Source organism: Macaca nemestrina, chromosome 15 (genome assembly GCF_043159975.1).
Source record: "Macaca nemestrina isolate mMacNem1 chromosome 15, mMacNem.hap1, whole genome shotgun sequence".
NCBI lineage: Eukaryota > Metazoa > Chordata > Mammalia > Primates > Cercopithecidae > Macaca > Macaca nemestrina.
In genome coordinates, this window is record NC_092139.1 from 92,655,587 (window position 1) to 92,672,912 (window position 17,326).

General features: G+C 51.3%; 1 protein-coding gene across 7 annotated transcripts in view; it reads right to left on the reverse strand.

The window, feature by feature from the left end:
• The window catches only part of LOC105495698 (KIAA1671 ortholog), a 248,906-nt gene that overhangs the window by 121,108 nt on the left and 110,472 nt on the right, over positions 1–17,326 (reverse strand). The window contains exon 1 of one of the 7 annotated variants that reach the window (XM_071080298.1): positions 2,152–4,063. The exons of the other annotated variants lie outside the window; for them this stretch is intronic. Within the exon in view, the coding sequence (XP_070936399.1) occupies positions 2,152–2,202 (51 nt within the window). The 5' untranslated portion in view covers positions 2,203–4,063. Of the gene's footprint in view, positions 1–2,151; positions 4,064–17,326 lie in introns of those variants that run through there. 7 annotated transcript variants of the gene reach the window in all.

The following is a 17,326-nucleotide window of genomic DNA, read 5'->3' on the forward strand; positions in this document are numbered from 1 at the left end:
ACACCAGGGCTAATCCAAGACCCCAGTCTTGTTAACACATGTGCCAGGCTGTCTTCAGTGACTCAGAGGGACAGAGAAATTGGGTAATTTGCAAAACCAGCAGTGGGCCTGCGTGGCTTCTCACTCCCAAAGGACCTGGTCACCCACAGAAAGCAGTGGCCAAATGGAAATCTCTCTCATTATCACATCTAAGAAAGACGTTCTAAACCGCCTCTCCCTACCTCTTCATGGTTCAGATGGGGAAACCGAGGCCCAGAGAGGAGAAGACTTGCCCAAGGTCACTAGTGAGGTGGGACACAGCCAGGTGAAGAGCTGTGACTCTGTCACTCCACAGAGCTGCCCCTAGGAGGCTGAGGGCATCCCCGCCCAGCCCCTGCTGGCCAGGCTGAGCCTGTACTTGGAATGTGCCATGGGCATGCCACGGGCTCTTGCTCTTTCTGACACCCACCCCAGCCCTTTGCACACGCTGTTCCCTCTGCCTGGCACACACTTCCCTGGACCCCTACCCTAGCATCAACTGCCAGCTCCTAGGCATCCTCCAGTGTTCAGCTTCCTTGGGGAGAACCTCCTGGCCCCCGCACCCCAATGAGGCCATGTCCTCTTAGGCCCTGTGCACCACTCCATCCTAATACACACATGGTCTTTGTTTCAGTTCCTTGAGCAAAGTCCAAATTCTCACCAGACTTAAGTTCCATGCAGTCAGGGGACCATGCTGTCTTGCTCCTATATTCCAAGTTATCTGGCGCTAGCTCCAAACTACTGCTGGTAAGTGTGTGCTGAATGAACATAAGATCATAGCCATTTGTTGATGAGTTCAACACCTATGCCGAGCTCTAAGTTCTGGGGATGGTGGACTGTATCTTGGTCATCTCTGCATCTCAAGCACCGAGCCCAGAGCCCAACAAGCAGCCAGGCACATCAAGGTTATCCAGACCTTGCAAACCACACAATTCAAAAATATGATCATCAGAGACTTCTTTTCTTTGTGCTTGTCTGAATTTTCCATGTCTTTTTACCATGCACGTGCATTATTTTTGTCATTAAAACATCAATCAATCAATCAATGTTGCCTTACATTTATTACACAAGAATGTTCATATGCCAATGATTGAACAATATGGACTGGGGGGATCTCCTGTTTCTCAACTGCTCTGGGGGGCTCAGGAGGGAGGTGAGATACTCTGGGACTGGCGGCTGAAAGGCAATCTTTCCTAAAAGTTGTATTTTTAGGAGCACTGGAAAATTTTCTGGCCAAGAAGGCATCTGAAGTATTTGCAAACACTCAGCAATGGGAAAGATAATATTTCCTAAGACTTTCCCTTTTGGGCGTGCTGAAACCAGTGGCAAATATTCTGGAAAACTCTGAGACCAGCCCGTGACAATTCTTCGAGAAGCCCCTCTATTCCCAGAGCCCTGATGGATGTCCCACAACCCAGAATCACCTACACCTACTCCTTAGTTTCACAGAGGAGGAAATGGAAACCCAGAGAGGAGAAGTAACTTGCCCAGGCACAGAAAGCAGACCAGCCGCAAAGTCAAAGCGAGATCTGAAGGCATTTTATACTCCACAAAGCACTTCTGCACAGCTTCCCTGACTTTGATGTTTCATCAGAAAATGTTCTGGTTTTTTTTTCCTCTGCTATCCAGAGGAGACAGCACAGTTTGTGTGTTGGTGGAAGGGGTCCCAACTTCTTCTATCACTGTGTAGGTTCAGGAAGAGGAAAACAAAATCTATCATTTTCATCTCATAGAAGGGGGACATTCTTACACACACACAAAGGCAAGAGGGATGTAATTTCAGAATAAACAACAGTCCTTTAAGTCAAATAAATGGTGCTTTCTGAAAAACTCACTAACGTGGTTCTCGTTTTTCCTGTTTTCTTGAGGACCGGAGGAAAGCCCACATTGGACCCGGAATCTTCATTCCTGTTCAGGAGTCTCAGCTCTTCCTGCAAACCTGCTCTACCTCCCAAACCAAGCTTGTTTCCTCTTTCCCCAACATTCTCTCTTCCTTGTAACCTTTAACATTTCTTAAAGAAAACAGAGACACTGCTAACCAGACACAGCCAAAAAGCAAAGTTGGCAGGAAGCAGGAGGAGAGGGAAGGGAGGTGACCCCGTCCTGGAGCCTGCACTCCCCCCCGCCACTCACCCAGAGGTAGTGCAAGAGCTTCAGCAGGCTGGGGCAGTAGTAATACTCCATTTCCAGCACCCAGAGGTTATGCGGTGAGCACAGTACGGTTTCCAGCTTTCCTCTAGCGGGAGCAGCTCTTCTCACTCCTGTCACGCTGGAGTCAAGTTCAAGACAGCATAAATCATTCAGAAGCCGGCTCACAGCCAGGGGACCAGCCAGACGGCTCCACTAATGGCCACGGCTGCCTGGAGCACTGAGAAGCCAACACTCGGTCCTATGAGCCCTGCCTGGGGCATCTCTGGCCTCTCGTCCAGTGGGGTGGGTCCACGGGCGGCTCCTTCTGAACCCAGCTGCCTGGACCCTCACCCTCCCGGAAGTCGTAACCATGGAGGGTTTTCAGTTGCACGACAAGAAGGCAAAAAGAAAGAAGGGGATGCCCGGAAACTGAACGTGTGTGTGTGTGCGCGCGCGCATGAGAGTATGAGTGTATGTGCTTTTACGTGAGTCAAGTGTGTGTGCATGTGTGCGTATGAGTGTGTTTTGTGCATGTGTGGACTGTGTGCTGTGCGTGTGAGCCCAAGTGTTTGTGGTTCCTCCTCCCCAAACCACATGAGGAGAAGGAGGCCCCACCACTCTTACAGGGAAGGAAATCAACTCAGGATCCCATCGGTTCATGGGGCTCCTTTGATGGCAGTCATATTCCTTTTAAACTCAGCTAAGCTTCTGATCCCCCCTAGAAGGAGGATGTGGCCATCCCCATTTTACAGAGAGGAAAACTGAGGCCCAGAGAAGTCAAGGGACTTGGCCGAGGTCACGTGGTGAGTTGGTAACTAAAGCAAGGCTGGAACCCAGGCCTCACAGCCATGAGTCCTCGGCCCGTCCACTCCTGTGGGCACCCAGCCCAGCATGGGGAGTGGGGTGCTGGCGAAAGAGGGATCAGCTCCCGAAGGCACTAGCTGCCTGCTGTACCAGTTGGGGAGTGAGGAGAACATCAATTTTCAGAGATTAAAATGCAAATAAAGCACACCTTGGGCAAACCCAAGGAAAACTTTCCCAGATGTTTCCTTCAAAACAGCACGATTTTATCAAGTCACCTCATCTTCCTGAGGCTCAGTTACCCCTTCCGTAAAATGGGATGAATTATCCCTGCATTCAGGGCTTTGAGGATTCAACAAGGTAGAATCCTGCCAAACCATCTAGTTTAGTTTTCATGGTCATATCATGAGGGCAGTATCATCACTTCTATTGTCCAGATGAGGAAACCGAAGCTCACAAGGTCAAAAAGAGGTTCCCGAGGTGAGCAGCTGCTAAACAGTGAGACAGGGATTCAAATCCAAGCCGGACGCACCTGGATCCCCTACTCCACACCAGCTCCCTGTAAGCCGAGGCCATAACCCAGAGACTGGGGCCAGTGAGCACCGGATGCAAGACAGCTGTGCTTTTGAGGCAAAGTCCTTCCCACTGCTGAGAGGGGAAAACTGAGGCAGAGGAGGGTTCACGGAGGCACCGGGCAGAGGCCCTGGGTTCTGCACCAGGCTCCCGCCCCCAGCCTGGAGCTCAGCACACTGACTGCCCCAGCAACATCCTGGGCCCATCTGTGCTGCATCCTTCAGCCCCACCACCCGACAGGCAGAGCAACCAACAGGAAACTCACTTAAACAAGGAGAGGGTGAGCGGAGCACGGTGGCTCATGCTTGTAATCCCAACACTTTGGTTGGCCGAGGCGGGCAGATCATGAGGTCAGGAGATCGAGACCATCCTGGCTAACACAGTGAAACCCCGTCTCTACTAAAAATACAAAAAAATTAGCCGGGCGTGGTGGCGGGCGGTGTAGTCCCGGAGGCTGAGGCAGGGGAATGGCATGAACCTGGGAGGCGGAGCTTGCAGTGAGCCAAGATCGCGCCACTGCACTCCAGCCTGGGCAACAGAGCAAGACTCCATCTCAAAAACAAAAAAACAAAACAAAACAAAACAAAAACAAGAAGAGGGTGCTGGGTGCAGCAGCTGAGAAAACCACGGGGTAGCTTCAAAGCTCTTCAGAGGCAGGCCTGTGGTTTCACTGATTCTCAGCACCCCACTCCCAGCAAGCACTGGGTCTCAGCTGCTCGCTGCCTGACAGTCAGGGGTTGGCCCCAGTGATGGCAGAGCCAGGGACTGACAGCAAGTCAGAAGGCCAGCCCTGCTCCCTGATGGCACAGTCAAAGGCCAGCCCTGCGCTGCCCCGTGAAAGCACAATCTGAAGGCCGGCCCTGCTCCCTGACGGCACAGTCGGAAGGCCAGTCCTGCTCACTAACTGGCGGACAGTACAGCTGAAAAGCCAGCCGTGCTCTCCAGCTGACAGTACCAGTCAGAGGACAGCCCCAGCTGACAGTATAGCCAGAGCACTGGGTCCCGCTGACTGACGAAAGTGCAGAGAAAGGACTGGTCCCTCTGCACTGGCAGCGCCACTGGAGGGATGATGCTAGCTGCCTGGCTATACCCCTGGCGCTGTGGGTCCTGGCTGGCTGGCTGATGAGTGTCAAGTCTGAGGTTAGGCCCTGCTAACTGAGGGACTAACAGAACAGTGGGACATGCAACGCTTGTGGTTGCCCTACTGAATGACTGTTGCCATAAATACACGGGCCCACCAGGGCCTTCCTGACACCCCTTGGCTGACAGGGGCCACAGTCAGCATGCAGGCTGCTAAGGGTTGACTATCTGGTCTCCCATCAGCCCAGGACAGAGAAGCGCCCCGAGAGAAAGGGGCTGGAAGGAGGCAGATGGGATGCCAGAGACAGGTGGGATGGAGAGAGGAAGAGAGGATGGCAGGCCAGGCGCATGGCAGAGGGAGGAAGGTGGGAGGAAGGAGAAGGAACTCACAGGTAGGAAAGGCATGAGACAGGGAGGGAAGGGCAAGACAGGGAACACAGAGGGAGAAAGAAGAAAAAGAGAAAGACGAGAGACGTGGAGGGAAAGGAGAGGGAGATGGGTGGGGTAGGGGCTCTGATGGGAGAGTGACAGGCAGGGCAAGGGATGAACCCCAAAGGAAGTCAGAGAAAGCAAGCGAGACTGATGGCCCGGGAGGTGGGCAGGGACGAAGAGCACCGGGAACAGTCGGGGAGAAAGCTGGAGGTGGCTGTGACAATGGTGACAGGGCAGGGGGCTAAGAATAAAATGAGACATTCAAAGGTCCAAGACCTGGCGAGTCCAAGGTGGAGACAGAGCCAATCTAGGACCAGGTGGGAGGCGTGGGGTGGGGAGCACCGTTAGGCAGGTGCCAAAAATGGAGACCCCCAAGTCCCCACCTCCTAGCCAGAGGTGGTCAAAGGCACCAGGGCATGTGCCCAGGAGAAACTGCCCCCAGTGCCCAGTCCTGGTTATCCTACTCTGGCCGCGCTGGCCACCACCCTGCCCCGTGGGCCCAGGCAGCCCGGGGAGTGTGGCTGCATCAGAAGTCGGAGGTTGACGAAGGGGAACAATGTCCTCACTTCCCATCCCCAGGGGCCCTTCTCGATGGCAGGGGACCACCTGCAAGCATGGATGTGACCGAGGCAACTCACACACACATCTTAGATGCTTTCCCTGGTTCCCCATCACTCTTGGGAGAAAATTCAACCTGCTCCCTCCCACCCCAGGCCCCTGTGCACCTCCCACCACTTGACCCCACCCTGCGAGCCAGGCACCCACAAAGGCTTTGCCCATGCTGTCGAAAGCAGGCTTCCTCCCCAAAGTAGGTCACATGGAGACCCCTAAAACATATGTCCACCTAGAACCTGCAAATGTGACCATATTTGGAAATGGTCTTTGCAGATGTAACAAGGTTAAGGGTCATGAGGTGAGATCAGCCTGGATTCCCCAGGGCTATGGTTTGAATGTATGTATCTGTCCAAAATTCATCAACTGGAACTTAATTCCCAAGATGAGGCAGTTAAGAAGCGGAACCCTTGAGAGGTGATTAGGCCATGACAGCTCCACCCTCATGAGTGGAATTGATGCCCACACAAAAGGGCTTGAGGTCAGGTGCGGTGGCTCACACCTGTAATTCCAACATTTTGGGAGGCTGAGGTGGGAGGATTGCTTGAGGTGAGAAGTTCAAGACCAGCTTGGGCAACATCATAGGACCCTGTGTCTATAAAAAATGGAAAACTTAGCCTGGTGTGGTGATATGTGCCTGTAGTCTCAGCTCAGGAGGCTGAGGCAGGAGGATTGCTCAAGCCTGGGAGTTCGAGGCTGCAGTGAACTATGATTGCAATACTGCACTCCAGCCTGGATGACAGAGCCAGACCCTGTCTCTAAAAACAATAATAAAAATAATTTAAAAACAAAAATAAAAGGGCTTGAAGGGGTGAGCTCACCCCTTCCGTCCCCTCACTCGCTTCTGCATGAGAAAACCTAGACAACACCATCTACAAGCAAGCAGGTCCTTGCTAGAAACCAAATCTGCTGGCACCTTGATCCTAGACTTCCCAACCTCCAGAACTGTGAGCAATACATTTTCCTTTCTTTAAATAACCCATCTCGACCAGGCGCAGTGGCTCACGCCTGTAATCCCAGCACTTTAGGAGGTGCCGAGGCAGGCAGATCACAAGGTCAAGAGTTTGAGACCAACCTGGCCAACATGTTGAAACCCCGTCTCCACTAAAAGGTACAAAAACTAGCCAGGTGTGGTGGCAGGGCCCCTGTAATCCCAGCTACTCGGGAGGCCGGTGGCCCTGCACACGCCTGAATTTGCACTGGCCCATGAGCGCCGCACGCAGCCCCGGTTGCCACTCACGCTTCTCCCTCCACACCCGCCGGCAAGCAGAGGGAGGCCGCTCCGGCCTCGGCGACCCCAGAGAGGGGCTCCCATAGTGCCGTGGTGGGCTGAAGGGCTCCTCAAGCACCACCAGAGTGAATGCTGAGGCCGAGCAGGCACCGAGAGCGAGGGCTGCTAGCATGTTGTCACCTCTCAAAATCATCTTTTGATCTAGGCATGAAGATGGCAGACCTACTGTGTGCACTGCACTGTCAGCCACCAAAGGGGACCCAGGGAAGCCCGATATGTGCCCATCTTCAAGCAGTTTATGATTCCCTGAGAGGTCAGGGTGCAGACAGAATAGAACAGGTTCCCAAAGGGGAAACTGAGGCCTAGGGAGAGGATGGGGTGTCTTACAGAGGCATCCCTGGGCCCAGGGGAAGGGTGTGGATGGAGTTAGATTGCCACTAGCTAGCTGGTTAATCTCTCCGGGCCCCTGCTCCTTCACCTAAAATAAGGATGATGACAGTGCCTGCCCCACAGGGTCACTGGGAGGCATGAATGAGGTAGTAGGTACAAAGTGTTCAGAGTCCAGTACACAGTTAAGGGCTCAACATATCTTATGCTGGGTGCAGTGGCTCATGCCTGTAATCCCAGCACTTTGGGAGGCCAACGTGGGTGGATCACTTGAGGTCAGAAGCTTGAGACCAGCCTGGCCAACAGAGTGAAACCCCATCTCTGCTATAACAAAAATTACCAGGCGTGGTGGCGCATGCCTGTAATCCTAGCTACTCGGGAGGCTGAGGCTGGAGAATCACTTGAACCCAGGAGGCAGAGGCTGCAGTAAGCTGAGATTGCGCCTCTGCACTCCAGCTTGGGTGACACAGCAAGACTCCATCTCAAAAAAAAACAAACAAAACATCTTAGCTGTAAGTGACTGGTGGTGTTAGGGAAGCGGGCGCCTGGCAGAGCCAGAATAAGGCCATGTTCAATTTGACTCCATCTTAAGACTAAAAAGCCATATTCCTTGCTGGTCACAAGATAGTCACGGGATGTTTACAGTTGAGGAAACAGCCTAAAGATACCTACAAGGATGCACTCCTACATCAGCACAGAGTCCAGGTGTCGCAATACCCACAACAGTATGTGCTTTCAAGATCATTATAGATACGCTTCGGTATAGTCACACACTAAAATGTCAAGGATGGTTTTTGTTTTGCTTTTCAAGATTGTTTTATATTTCAATAGTTTTGGGAAGTACAGGTGCTTTTTGGTTACATGGGTGAATTCTATAGTGAGGATTTCTGAGATTTTCATGCAACCGTCACCCAAGCAGCGTGCACTACACCCAATATGTAGTCTTTCAACCCTCACCCACCTCCCAACCTTCCCGCCAAGCCCCCAAATTCCATTATATCATTCTTATGCCTTTTCATGCTCATAGCTTAGCTCCCACTTTAAGTGAGAACATATAATATTTGGTTTTCCATTCCTGAGTTACTTCGCTCAGAATAACGGTCTCCAGCTCCGTCTAAGTTGCTGCAGAAGACATTATTTCCTTCCTTTTTTGTGGCTGAGTAGTATTCCATGGTGTATATGTGCCACGTTTTCTTTAAATCAATAAAGTAATCGATTTTGTCATGTCATGCGCTCACCTGCAGGTAGACACAGCTTAGCTTAGCTTTTACATAGACAACACTCCTCTATAAGAAAAACTTACAAACCAACCGGGGCAGGGGGTCCAGGATAGCTTTCACTGAACTATCCCTTCTCACTGCACTCCGGAACTTGCTTTGAATTCCTTCCTGTACGAAATCCGAGAACCCTCTCTTGGGGTCCGTTTCAAGACCCTCTTTTCCGGTAACAATGGCATATCCAGTTCAGCCCCCATGGCTAGCAGAGCAACAAGAGGGAGCCCAAACTGCGGCCAGCCCATCAGAAAAGGGGGTTATCTGCCCCAAACAAGGCATCTCTGAGCCAATCCCAGGGCAGAGCCAACCCACAGAGCCCTGAAGAGTGTTTGCATCTACAGCACGTTTGAAATCACTTAAAGCACACAACTAGGGAGTGGGGGGGGGCGGAAAACAACAAACACATTTTCCATCCTCACCGTTCCCAGCCTGACCCAACAACTGCCCTCCTGACCCCACCATGTGGAGGGCCAGATGGGATAGGCAGGGTCAGCGAAGACGGGACCCAGCAAGAAGGACCCAGCCCAGTGCAAAAGCCTGAAGTCCTGATATGACCAACACGGATGCATGAAAAAAAAAAAAAAAATGCCATGCTGCGTGAAAGCAGCCAGACACAACAAAACCAGGCTGTGTGAGCCCACTGACAGGAAATGTGCAGAAAAGGCAAGACTGCAGAGACAGACCGCAGACGAGTGGTTGCCAGGGGCTTATGCTGGATGGGGTTGCGGTGGCGGGGAGTGCCTGCTAATAGGTACAGCGCTTCCTTCTGGGGTGAGGACAACGTTCTGGGCTAGAGTGATCCCTGGGCAACTTGGTACATTTACTAAAAATTACTGTACACTTCAAACAAGTGAATTTTATAGTCTGTAAATTGTATCTCAATAAGCTATTGGAGGAGGAGGAGGAGAAAAGAGAAGAAGGGGTAAAGGTGGAAGAGGAAGAGGAGGAGGAAGAGGAGAGGGGCCCGGTCCAGTGGTCGGGCCTGTAATCCCAGCACTTCAAGAGGCTGAGGTGGGAGGAACACTTGAGCCCAGGAGTTCAAGACCAGCCTTGGCAACATGGCCAGACCCTGTCTTGATTTTTAAAAAAGAAAAAAAAAAGTGCAGAAGGAGGAGAAAAGGGAGGAAAAGATAAAAATGAAAGAGGAAAAGGAGGAGAAAAAAATACAGGAGGAAGAGAAGAGGGAGGAAGAGAAAAGGGAGGAGGAAAAGAAGGAGGTGGAGAAGGGGCCAACCATGCCAAGGGATGAGAAAAGAGGGAGAAGCAAGACAGAAGGTCTCACCTGGGCATGGGCATGGCCAGCAGTGCCTAGAACTCTGCTGGAGCGCTCCCTCCCCACTCAGTCAGTGAACATGATTGAACCCTACCAGGAGCTGGGAGCGAAGCTGCTGGGAGCAGGGATCTGCACTCAGGTAGGCCTGAGGTTCAAATCCCAACTCCGGCCCTGCCAAATAGTGTCATCCAGGCCAACCTGCTTCTCTTCGCTGTGCCTCGGTTTCTTCAGACATAAAATGAGGCTGAGAATAACGATAACAATCACGATAATTTCCTCCCTCACAGGGCGGCAGTTAGAGAGGAGTCAGGTGATGTCAGAAAAGCACTCAGCAGGCTGATTGCAAGTGTTCAATCAATGAAGGCCTTGAGGATTAAGTGTGGAGCATTAGGGACACGGGTGAGGCAGGATTCTTGCCCTCAGCGGGGCTCATGGTCTGTAAGAGAAGCACTTGTGCATAAATTACAGCACTAGAGGCTAGAGGGCCTGGAATGGAGGAGTTCACAGGATAGGGTGCAACCCAGGAGGGCTTCTTGGAGAAGGTGGCACGGAACCAAGGCTTGAAATATGACAAAAATGTCCCTATTCTCAAGAGACCTCGAATTCAAGTAGAAGATTCAGCATCTCTGGAAATACATCTGCTGTTAGACAGAATGCTGTTTCTATATCCACAAGGTTCTCACTATGGACTTGGCTATCCATACCCCACACTCTTTTTAGAAATAAAACAAAAACAAAATTTTTTTCCCAAAAAATACTTTCTCCAGAAAAGAAAATACCATCCATGAAAATAAATGGGGCAGCCAGAGCTGTGAAGGCTGCAGAGGAACATCCTAAGCTCAGCTGGGCAGCTCTGATGTCAGGTTCACAAAATAGAAACTGACACAGGGCCCGACGGGGACAGAGCAGAATGACACATCTACCAAAATTAGTGGGCTGCATGAAATGATGAACATCTAAGTGGTCATGGAAAATTTGGATGTTTCAGGTTTAGATTGGAGGCCCCAATGTAAAACCGCTTAAAAGCAAATTAAAAACGAAATGTGGAAACTAGACCACCTCCATCCTGCCCTCTTGTGGTCATTTCTGAACGCTGCACAAGGAAACGAGTGCCTTGTTTCAGCTGGGAGGAGAATGAGGCGGGTAAAACAGAGAAACTGGCGGCCCTGGATTGAGCCCCCACCTGTGCCACCTGCCCAGTGTCGGAGCCCAGGCCAAGTCAGTTCGCTCCGCCAAGCCTTAGTTTCCCGTGGGTCTCCTAGAGTTATGGGAAGGATCCAGTGAGATAGTGAGTGTGAATAACAAGACCTCTGATACCCAGGGTGTGAATTGAAGGCAGCTGGATGTGGCCTGAGCACGTGGTCAGATGTCACATTAAAATCAGGATCAGGCCGGGTGCAGTGTCTCACACCTGTAATCCCAGCACTTTGGGAAGCCGAGGTGGATGGATCACCTGAGGTCAGGAGTTGGAGACCAGCCTGGCCAACATGGCGAAACCCCATTTCTACTAAAAATACAAATATTAGCCAGGCGTGATGGTGCATGCCTGTGATCCCAGCTACTCAGAAGGCTGAGGCAGGAGAATCACTTGAACCCAGGCAGCAGAGGTTGTGGTGAGCCGTGACCGCACCACTGCACTCCAGCCTTGGCAACAGAGCAAGATTTCACCTCAAAAAAACATAAATACACAAAATCAGGATCATCAGCTCTGCTTGAAAAACTAGATGATCCAACCAACCATTCTGGAAAAGGAAGAGCTGGCTGGGATGCAGGGGAAGCTCCTTCCTCGCCACCATTTGTCACAAAATCCCCATCCCTGCCTGGCCTGGCTTCTGGGCACAGCTCCCGATGCAGAATCCCTAGGGAAAGGGCCTGCAAATCCGAGTTCGAAACCCCAAGGTGCCCCAGGTACCTTGTAGGAGGCCTGGCATTTAGGAATCCCCGGATCAGGGATTTCTGAGGCAGTCTGGAAGGGACTTTGCCCTCAGAACTCTGCCCCCAACTAAATTCTCCACTTTCCCTCTGAACCCTCCTCTCTGTTCAGTGATGAGTGGGCACCCTGTGAGTGCAGGAGTCCCCTGCCAGGAACTACATGGGAGGGGCAGCAAGGCACTGTGGCCACACAAGCTGTCCAGCCTCCCGGCCAGGAAGCAGGCTGCTCCCTGGGTTACCCTTCCTGCCCCTCCCTCTACCTGGTCAAACTCTACTCCCCGTCAGGATCCAGGGCAAGATGAGTCCTTCTAGTTCCCCTGCCACCAGGCTGCGGAAAAGCCAATTACTCCCTCCTCTGTTGGGTTAGTTGTGCATCTGTCTGTTGTGTGTCTGTCTGCCTTCCTCGGCTTCCACTCATTCATTCAACAATTTTTTTTGAGACGGAGTCTGGCTCTGTCGCCCAGGCTGGGGTGCAGTGGCGCGATCTCTGCTCAGTGCAAGCTCCACCTCCCGGGTTCACACCATTCTCCTGCCTCAGCCTCCCGAGTAGCTGGGACTACAGGTGCCTGACACCACGCCCGGCTAATTTTTTGTACTTTTAGTAGAGATGAGGTTTCACCGTGTTAGCCAGGATGGTCTCCATGTCCTGACCTTGTGATCCACCCACCTCGGCCTCCCAAAGTGCTAGGATTACAGGCATGAGCCACCGCACCCAGCCTTTTTTTTTTTTTTTTGAGATAGAGTCTCACTCTCGCCCGAGCTGGAGTGCGGTGGCGTGATCTCGGCTCACTGCGACCTCTGCCTCCTGGGTTCAAGTGATTCTCCTGCCTCAGCCTCCCAAGTAGCTGGGATTACAGTAGCTGGGATTACAGGCACCCACCACTACACCCAGCTAATTTTTGTATTTTTAGTAGAGACAGGGTTTCACCATGTTGGCCAGGCTGATCTTGAACTCCTGACCTCAAGCGATCCTCCCACCTCAGCCTCCCAAAGTGCTGGGATTACAGACGTAAGCCACCGTGCCTCGTCCCTCATTCAACAAATATTTACCTAGCTTCAACTCTGCACTGAAAACACAAAAGTGAACAAGAGCGTCAAGAGCCCTACAGTCCTGCAATTCTCGTTTGGTGGGGGAGGGATAAGAAGTCAGCAAACAGCCTCCACCCTGATGAGGGAGGCAGATATCGGGAAAACACTGCATGTGATAATGGGGGTGCTGTGAGGGAATAATAGGGGCCTGGGCCCTTCTGCAGATGTGGTATCAGGGAAGGCCCTGCCCAGGGTGACATCTGAGTTTAGAGAGGTCCTGAGAAGAGGCCTCACTCAGGTGCTCTAGTCGTCAGTCCCAGAAGCCCAGCCTTCAAGTCATCCCAGCCTGGACACCAGACGTAAGTGATGAGGCTTCCAGATGATTCCTGCCCCACCTGTTCAGGGCTCCCAGCAGAGAAAAGCTGTACCCACAGAGCCCTGCTTGGTTTCTTGGCCTGCAGAAGCCAATGCTTGACTGTGTTACACCCCTAAGTTCTGGGGTGTTTCATTATAACAACAGATCACCGGACCACAGAAATCACTTCTTCTCTTCTACTCTTCAGGGTGCTAACTCGTTTTTATATAAACAACTCATCCCCACCCAGACACACACAAAAGGCCCTAGAGCAGCAGTTCCCAAACTGTGCCGTATTCCCCGGGGATCTCTAAAAATACTGACACCCAGACAATAGGGAGGCGTCCTAAAAATACCTGACCAAGACTATTCAAGATTGTCAAGCTCATCAAAAACAAAAGTCCACTACTACATCCTGGATGGGACATAACATTAAAACTGAGAAAATCATAATAAACTATGAACTTTATTTAATAGGAACATATCAATATTGGCTCATTGATGGTAATGAACATACTATGCTAAGGCAAGATGGTGATGAAAGCTGGAAACTGGGTGTGGGTGTATGGGAACTCTGTACCATCATTCCAATTTTCCTGCAAATCTAAAACTGTTCTAAAAAGTAAAGCCTATTTAAAAAATACTGATGCCCAGGCCCTGCCCCCAGGCATTTAGATTTAATTTCTGGGATGTGACCTGGGCATCCAGGTTTTGAAAAGCTCCCTGAGTGATCCTAATATGCGACAAAGTTTGGAAACCACAACCCTGGAAGAAAAACCTGGCCTCAAGAAGCTAGGAAGGCTCGTTATAAACAGCCAGGAAGAGGTTTAGAAATAGAGAAAAAGGATTTTGTTGGTTGAACCATATATGTAATGAATTCTGGGGCTGTTGGTATATTTCCGAGATTTGAAGAGTCCTAAGTAAAATCGTCCAAAGCATCTTCTGGTGTGTGGGTGTGTGTGTTTAGCAGTACAGTTACTAAGTCGCCAGGGTTAACAAATATTTGACACTTGTATCTCCCCCTTCCCTGACCCATGCTGTTGGCAGACATCACTAATCGATTATAGCACCATCTCCCTCTGGGCCTGGATGTGGTCTCTGAGTCCTTTTCAACGTATTGCACCACTTGGGCATTATCCATTAGCTGGAGTTGGCACCTGAGATAAAGCCTATTTCCCACTCTTGCTAAGCAGGTAGTAGGCAGGACCATCTGGGCAAATCTGATTGGGTGTTCAGTTCCTGGGGCTCCTGTAGTCATGGAGAAAGCAGTCAATGGCAGTGCAGCTGTTGGATTCCCGGGCATGGAGGGGCCCAGGCCCAGAAACTGAGTCCTCTCGCCTCTTCCCCACCAAGTCATGACCATTCCCGCAGATTCCTAGCTATCTAGCTAACTATTCATTCATTCATTTAAGACAGGATCTTGCTCTTTGTCCAGGCTGGAGTGCAGTGGCATAATCATAGCTCACTGTAGCCTCAAACTCCTGGGCTAAAGCGATCCTCCTGCCTCAGCCTCCTGAGTAGCTGAGACCACAGAGGTACAACACCACAACTGGTTAATTTTTAAAAACTTTTTCAGAGATGAGGTCTCACTACATCACCAAGGCTGATCTGAAACTCCAGGTTCAAGCATTCTTCCCACCTCCGCCTCTGCCTCTGAGTAGCTGGGAGTACAGGCGAGAGCCAACACTCAGCATAGTTTCCTTTCTTTATGCCTGCAGCAATCCATCCCTCAGAATCTACCTCCTCCCCATGGGCCCAGCTCCTCACGGTCTCCACCTCTGGCCTGCAATATGCTCACCCAACACAGACTTGTCACCCAACAGTGTCACCCCACACCAATTCCATGCCTCTCTCTGCCCCTTCATCAGAGAGCTCACCCAGACAGCTCCTCAGAACTGACCAAGTGTCTTCCCTCGAGGTACAGCACTCTCACTTTCTGACTATGTGGGCTAGCCTTGGGCATATAGACATGAGGGTTCTTTCCATTTCCAGAAGAAGAAATCTAGGCTCCAACTAGTGGGGTTGCACCTGGAATCTGGATCCGTCCTCACACCCTGAAGTCTTAAACTCACTTTCTCCATAACTCGTGTCTGCCACAGGACAGATTCCACTCAAAGGAGGGATGAGGCTGGGTGTGGTACCTCATGCCTGTAATACCAGCACTTTGGGAGACCCAGGCAGGTGGATAGCTCAAGCCCAGGAGCTCAAGATCAGCCTGGGCAACATGGCGAAACCCTGTCTCTACAAAAAATACAAAAATTAGGCAGCATGCTGGCGTATGCCTGTGGTCCTAGGTACCTGGGAGGCCGAGGCAGGAGGATCGCTTGAGCCCAGGTTGAAGCTGCTGTGAGCCATGACTGTGCCATTGCACTTCTGCCTGGGCAACAGAGTGAGAACCTGTCTCAAAAAAAAAAAAAAACAAACAAAGCCCGGCAGAGCGTACTGGACATGTGATGTTACCCTTCTGGGCCTCCGTTTTCCTCATCTACGAGATGGCGGCAGTGAGTTGTGGGATAAGGGGTTAACAGGTGGAAAAGGTTAACACTCTCTAGGTCTCCTTCCAACAGCGAGGGGGACTCTAGCGCCCGCAATCTCACGCTGTTCCACCAGGGGGCGCGCGCGCGTTAGGATGCTGGCCCAGCCCCACGAGGGAGGCTTTGCAAGGAGAACACTGTCCCTGTCATTCACTCATCTCTCTCCTGCGGGTCGGTGGGCATCCAGCTGGGGGCCCTGCGTGGCCTTGGTCCCTGGGAGCCCACAGAGCCCCAGAGCTCCAGGTGGCACTGCTGAAACCGAAGCCAGCGGTTCTTCTTCCACCTGGGGATCCTGCCCCACTAAAGACACCCTTTCTCCTCCTAAGTTGCAAGGGATAAGTCCACAGGTCTGGATTCAGTCCAGCCACCACTGTTTCTTCACTGCATGTTGCTGGGCCAGTCACCTACCCTCTCTGAGCCTCAGGTTCAGAATCTCTTAAATGGGCATCTTCTTGGCACTTCAATGAATATAGTGAAGTCGCTTAGGGGAAAAGTGCCAAGAAATGGAACTTCATGTAGTACGTGGGGAGTATGAAGACGGATAATAGGATAGGGTTTGCGCAGTGCTTAGCACAGCATCTGCCACATAGAAACTCAGTATCTAACATAGTCACAGCAACAACAGCCAACACTTACAAAGCGCCTACTAGGTGTCAGGCACTGCTCATCGCGCCTTGTGCATAGGAGCTCAGCCCACTTCACTGCATTTCTTTTTTTTTTTTTTTTTTTTTTTAAGACAGTCTCTGGTGACCAGGCTGGAGTGCAGTGGCACGATCTCAGGTCACTGCAACTCCACCTCCTGGGTTCAAGCGATTCTGCTGACTCATCGTCCCGAGTAGCTGGGATTACAGGCACCTGCCACCATGCCCAGCTAATTTTTGTATTTTTAGTACAGACGGCGTTTCACCATGTTGGTCAGGGCTCGATCTCCTGACCTCATGATCCGCCTGCCTCGGCCTCCCAAAGTGCTGGGATTACAGGAGTGAGCCACTGTGCCCAGCCACTTCACCGCATTTCTAACAAGTAGGCTCTGTTATGACCCCAGTCTCAGAGATGGGGAAACTGAGGCACAGAGATGTCAGTCCACTCAAAGTCACATAGCTGATAAGTAGCAGAGTTGGGATTTAAATCCAGGCCATCTGGCTTAGGATATGAGCTCTTTTCTGTATTCATCTCACGCTTCAATTTTAAAAATCCTTTTCCAGGCAACAAAAGAAAAAGTTGGGTGTCATCAAACTTCATCAAAGTTATAAATTTTGTGTATCGGCCGGGCGCGGTGGCTCAAGCCTGTAATCCCAGCACTTTGGGAGGCCGAGGCGGGCGGATCACAAGGTCAGGAGATCGAGACCACAGTGAAACCCCGTCTCTACTAAAAAAATACAAAAAATTAGCCGGGCGCGGTGGCGGGCGCCTGTAGTCCCAGCTACTCAGGAGGCTGAGGCAGGAGAATGGTGGGAACCCGGGAGGCGGAGCTTGCAGTGAGCCGAGATCGCGCCACTGCACTCCAGCCTGGGCAACAGCGTGAGACTCCGTCTAAAAAAAAAAAAAAAAAAAAAAAAAAAAAAAAAAAATGTGTGTATCAAAGAACATTATCAAGAGAGTGAAAACACAGCCCACAGAATGGGAAAAAGGATTTGTAAATATCTGATATGGGATTAATAGCCA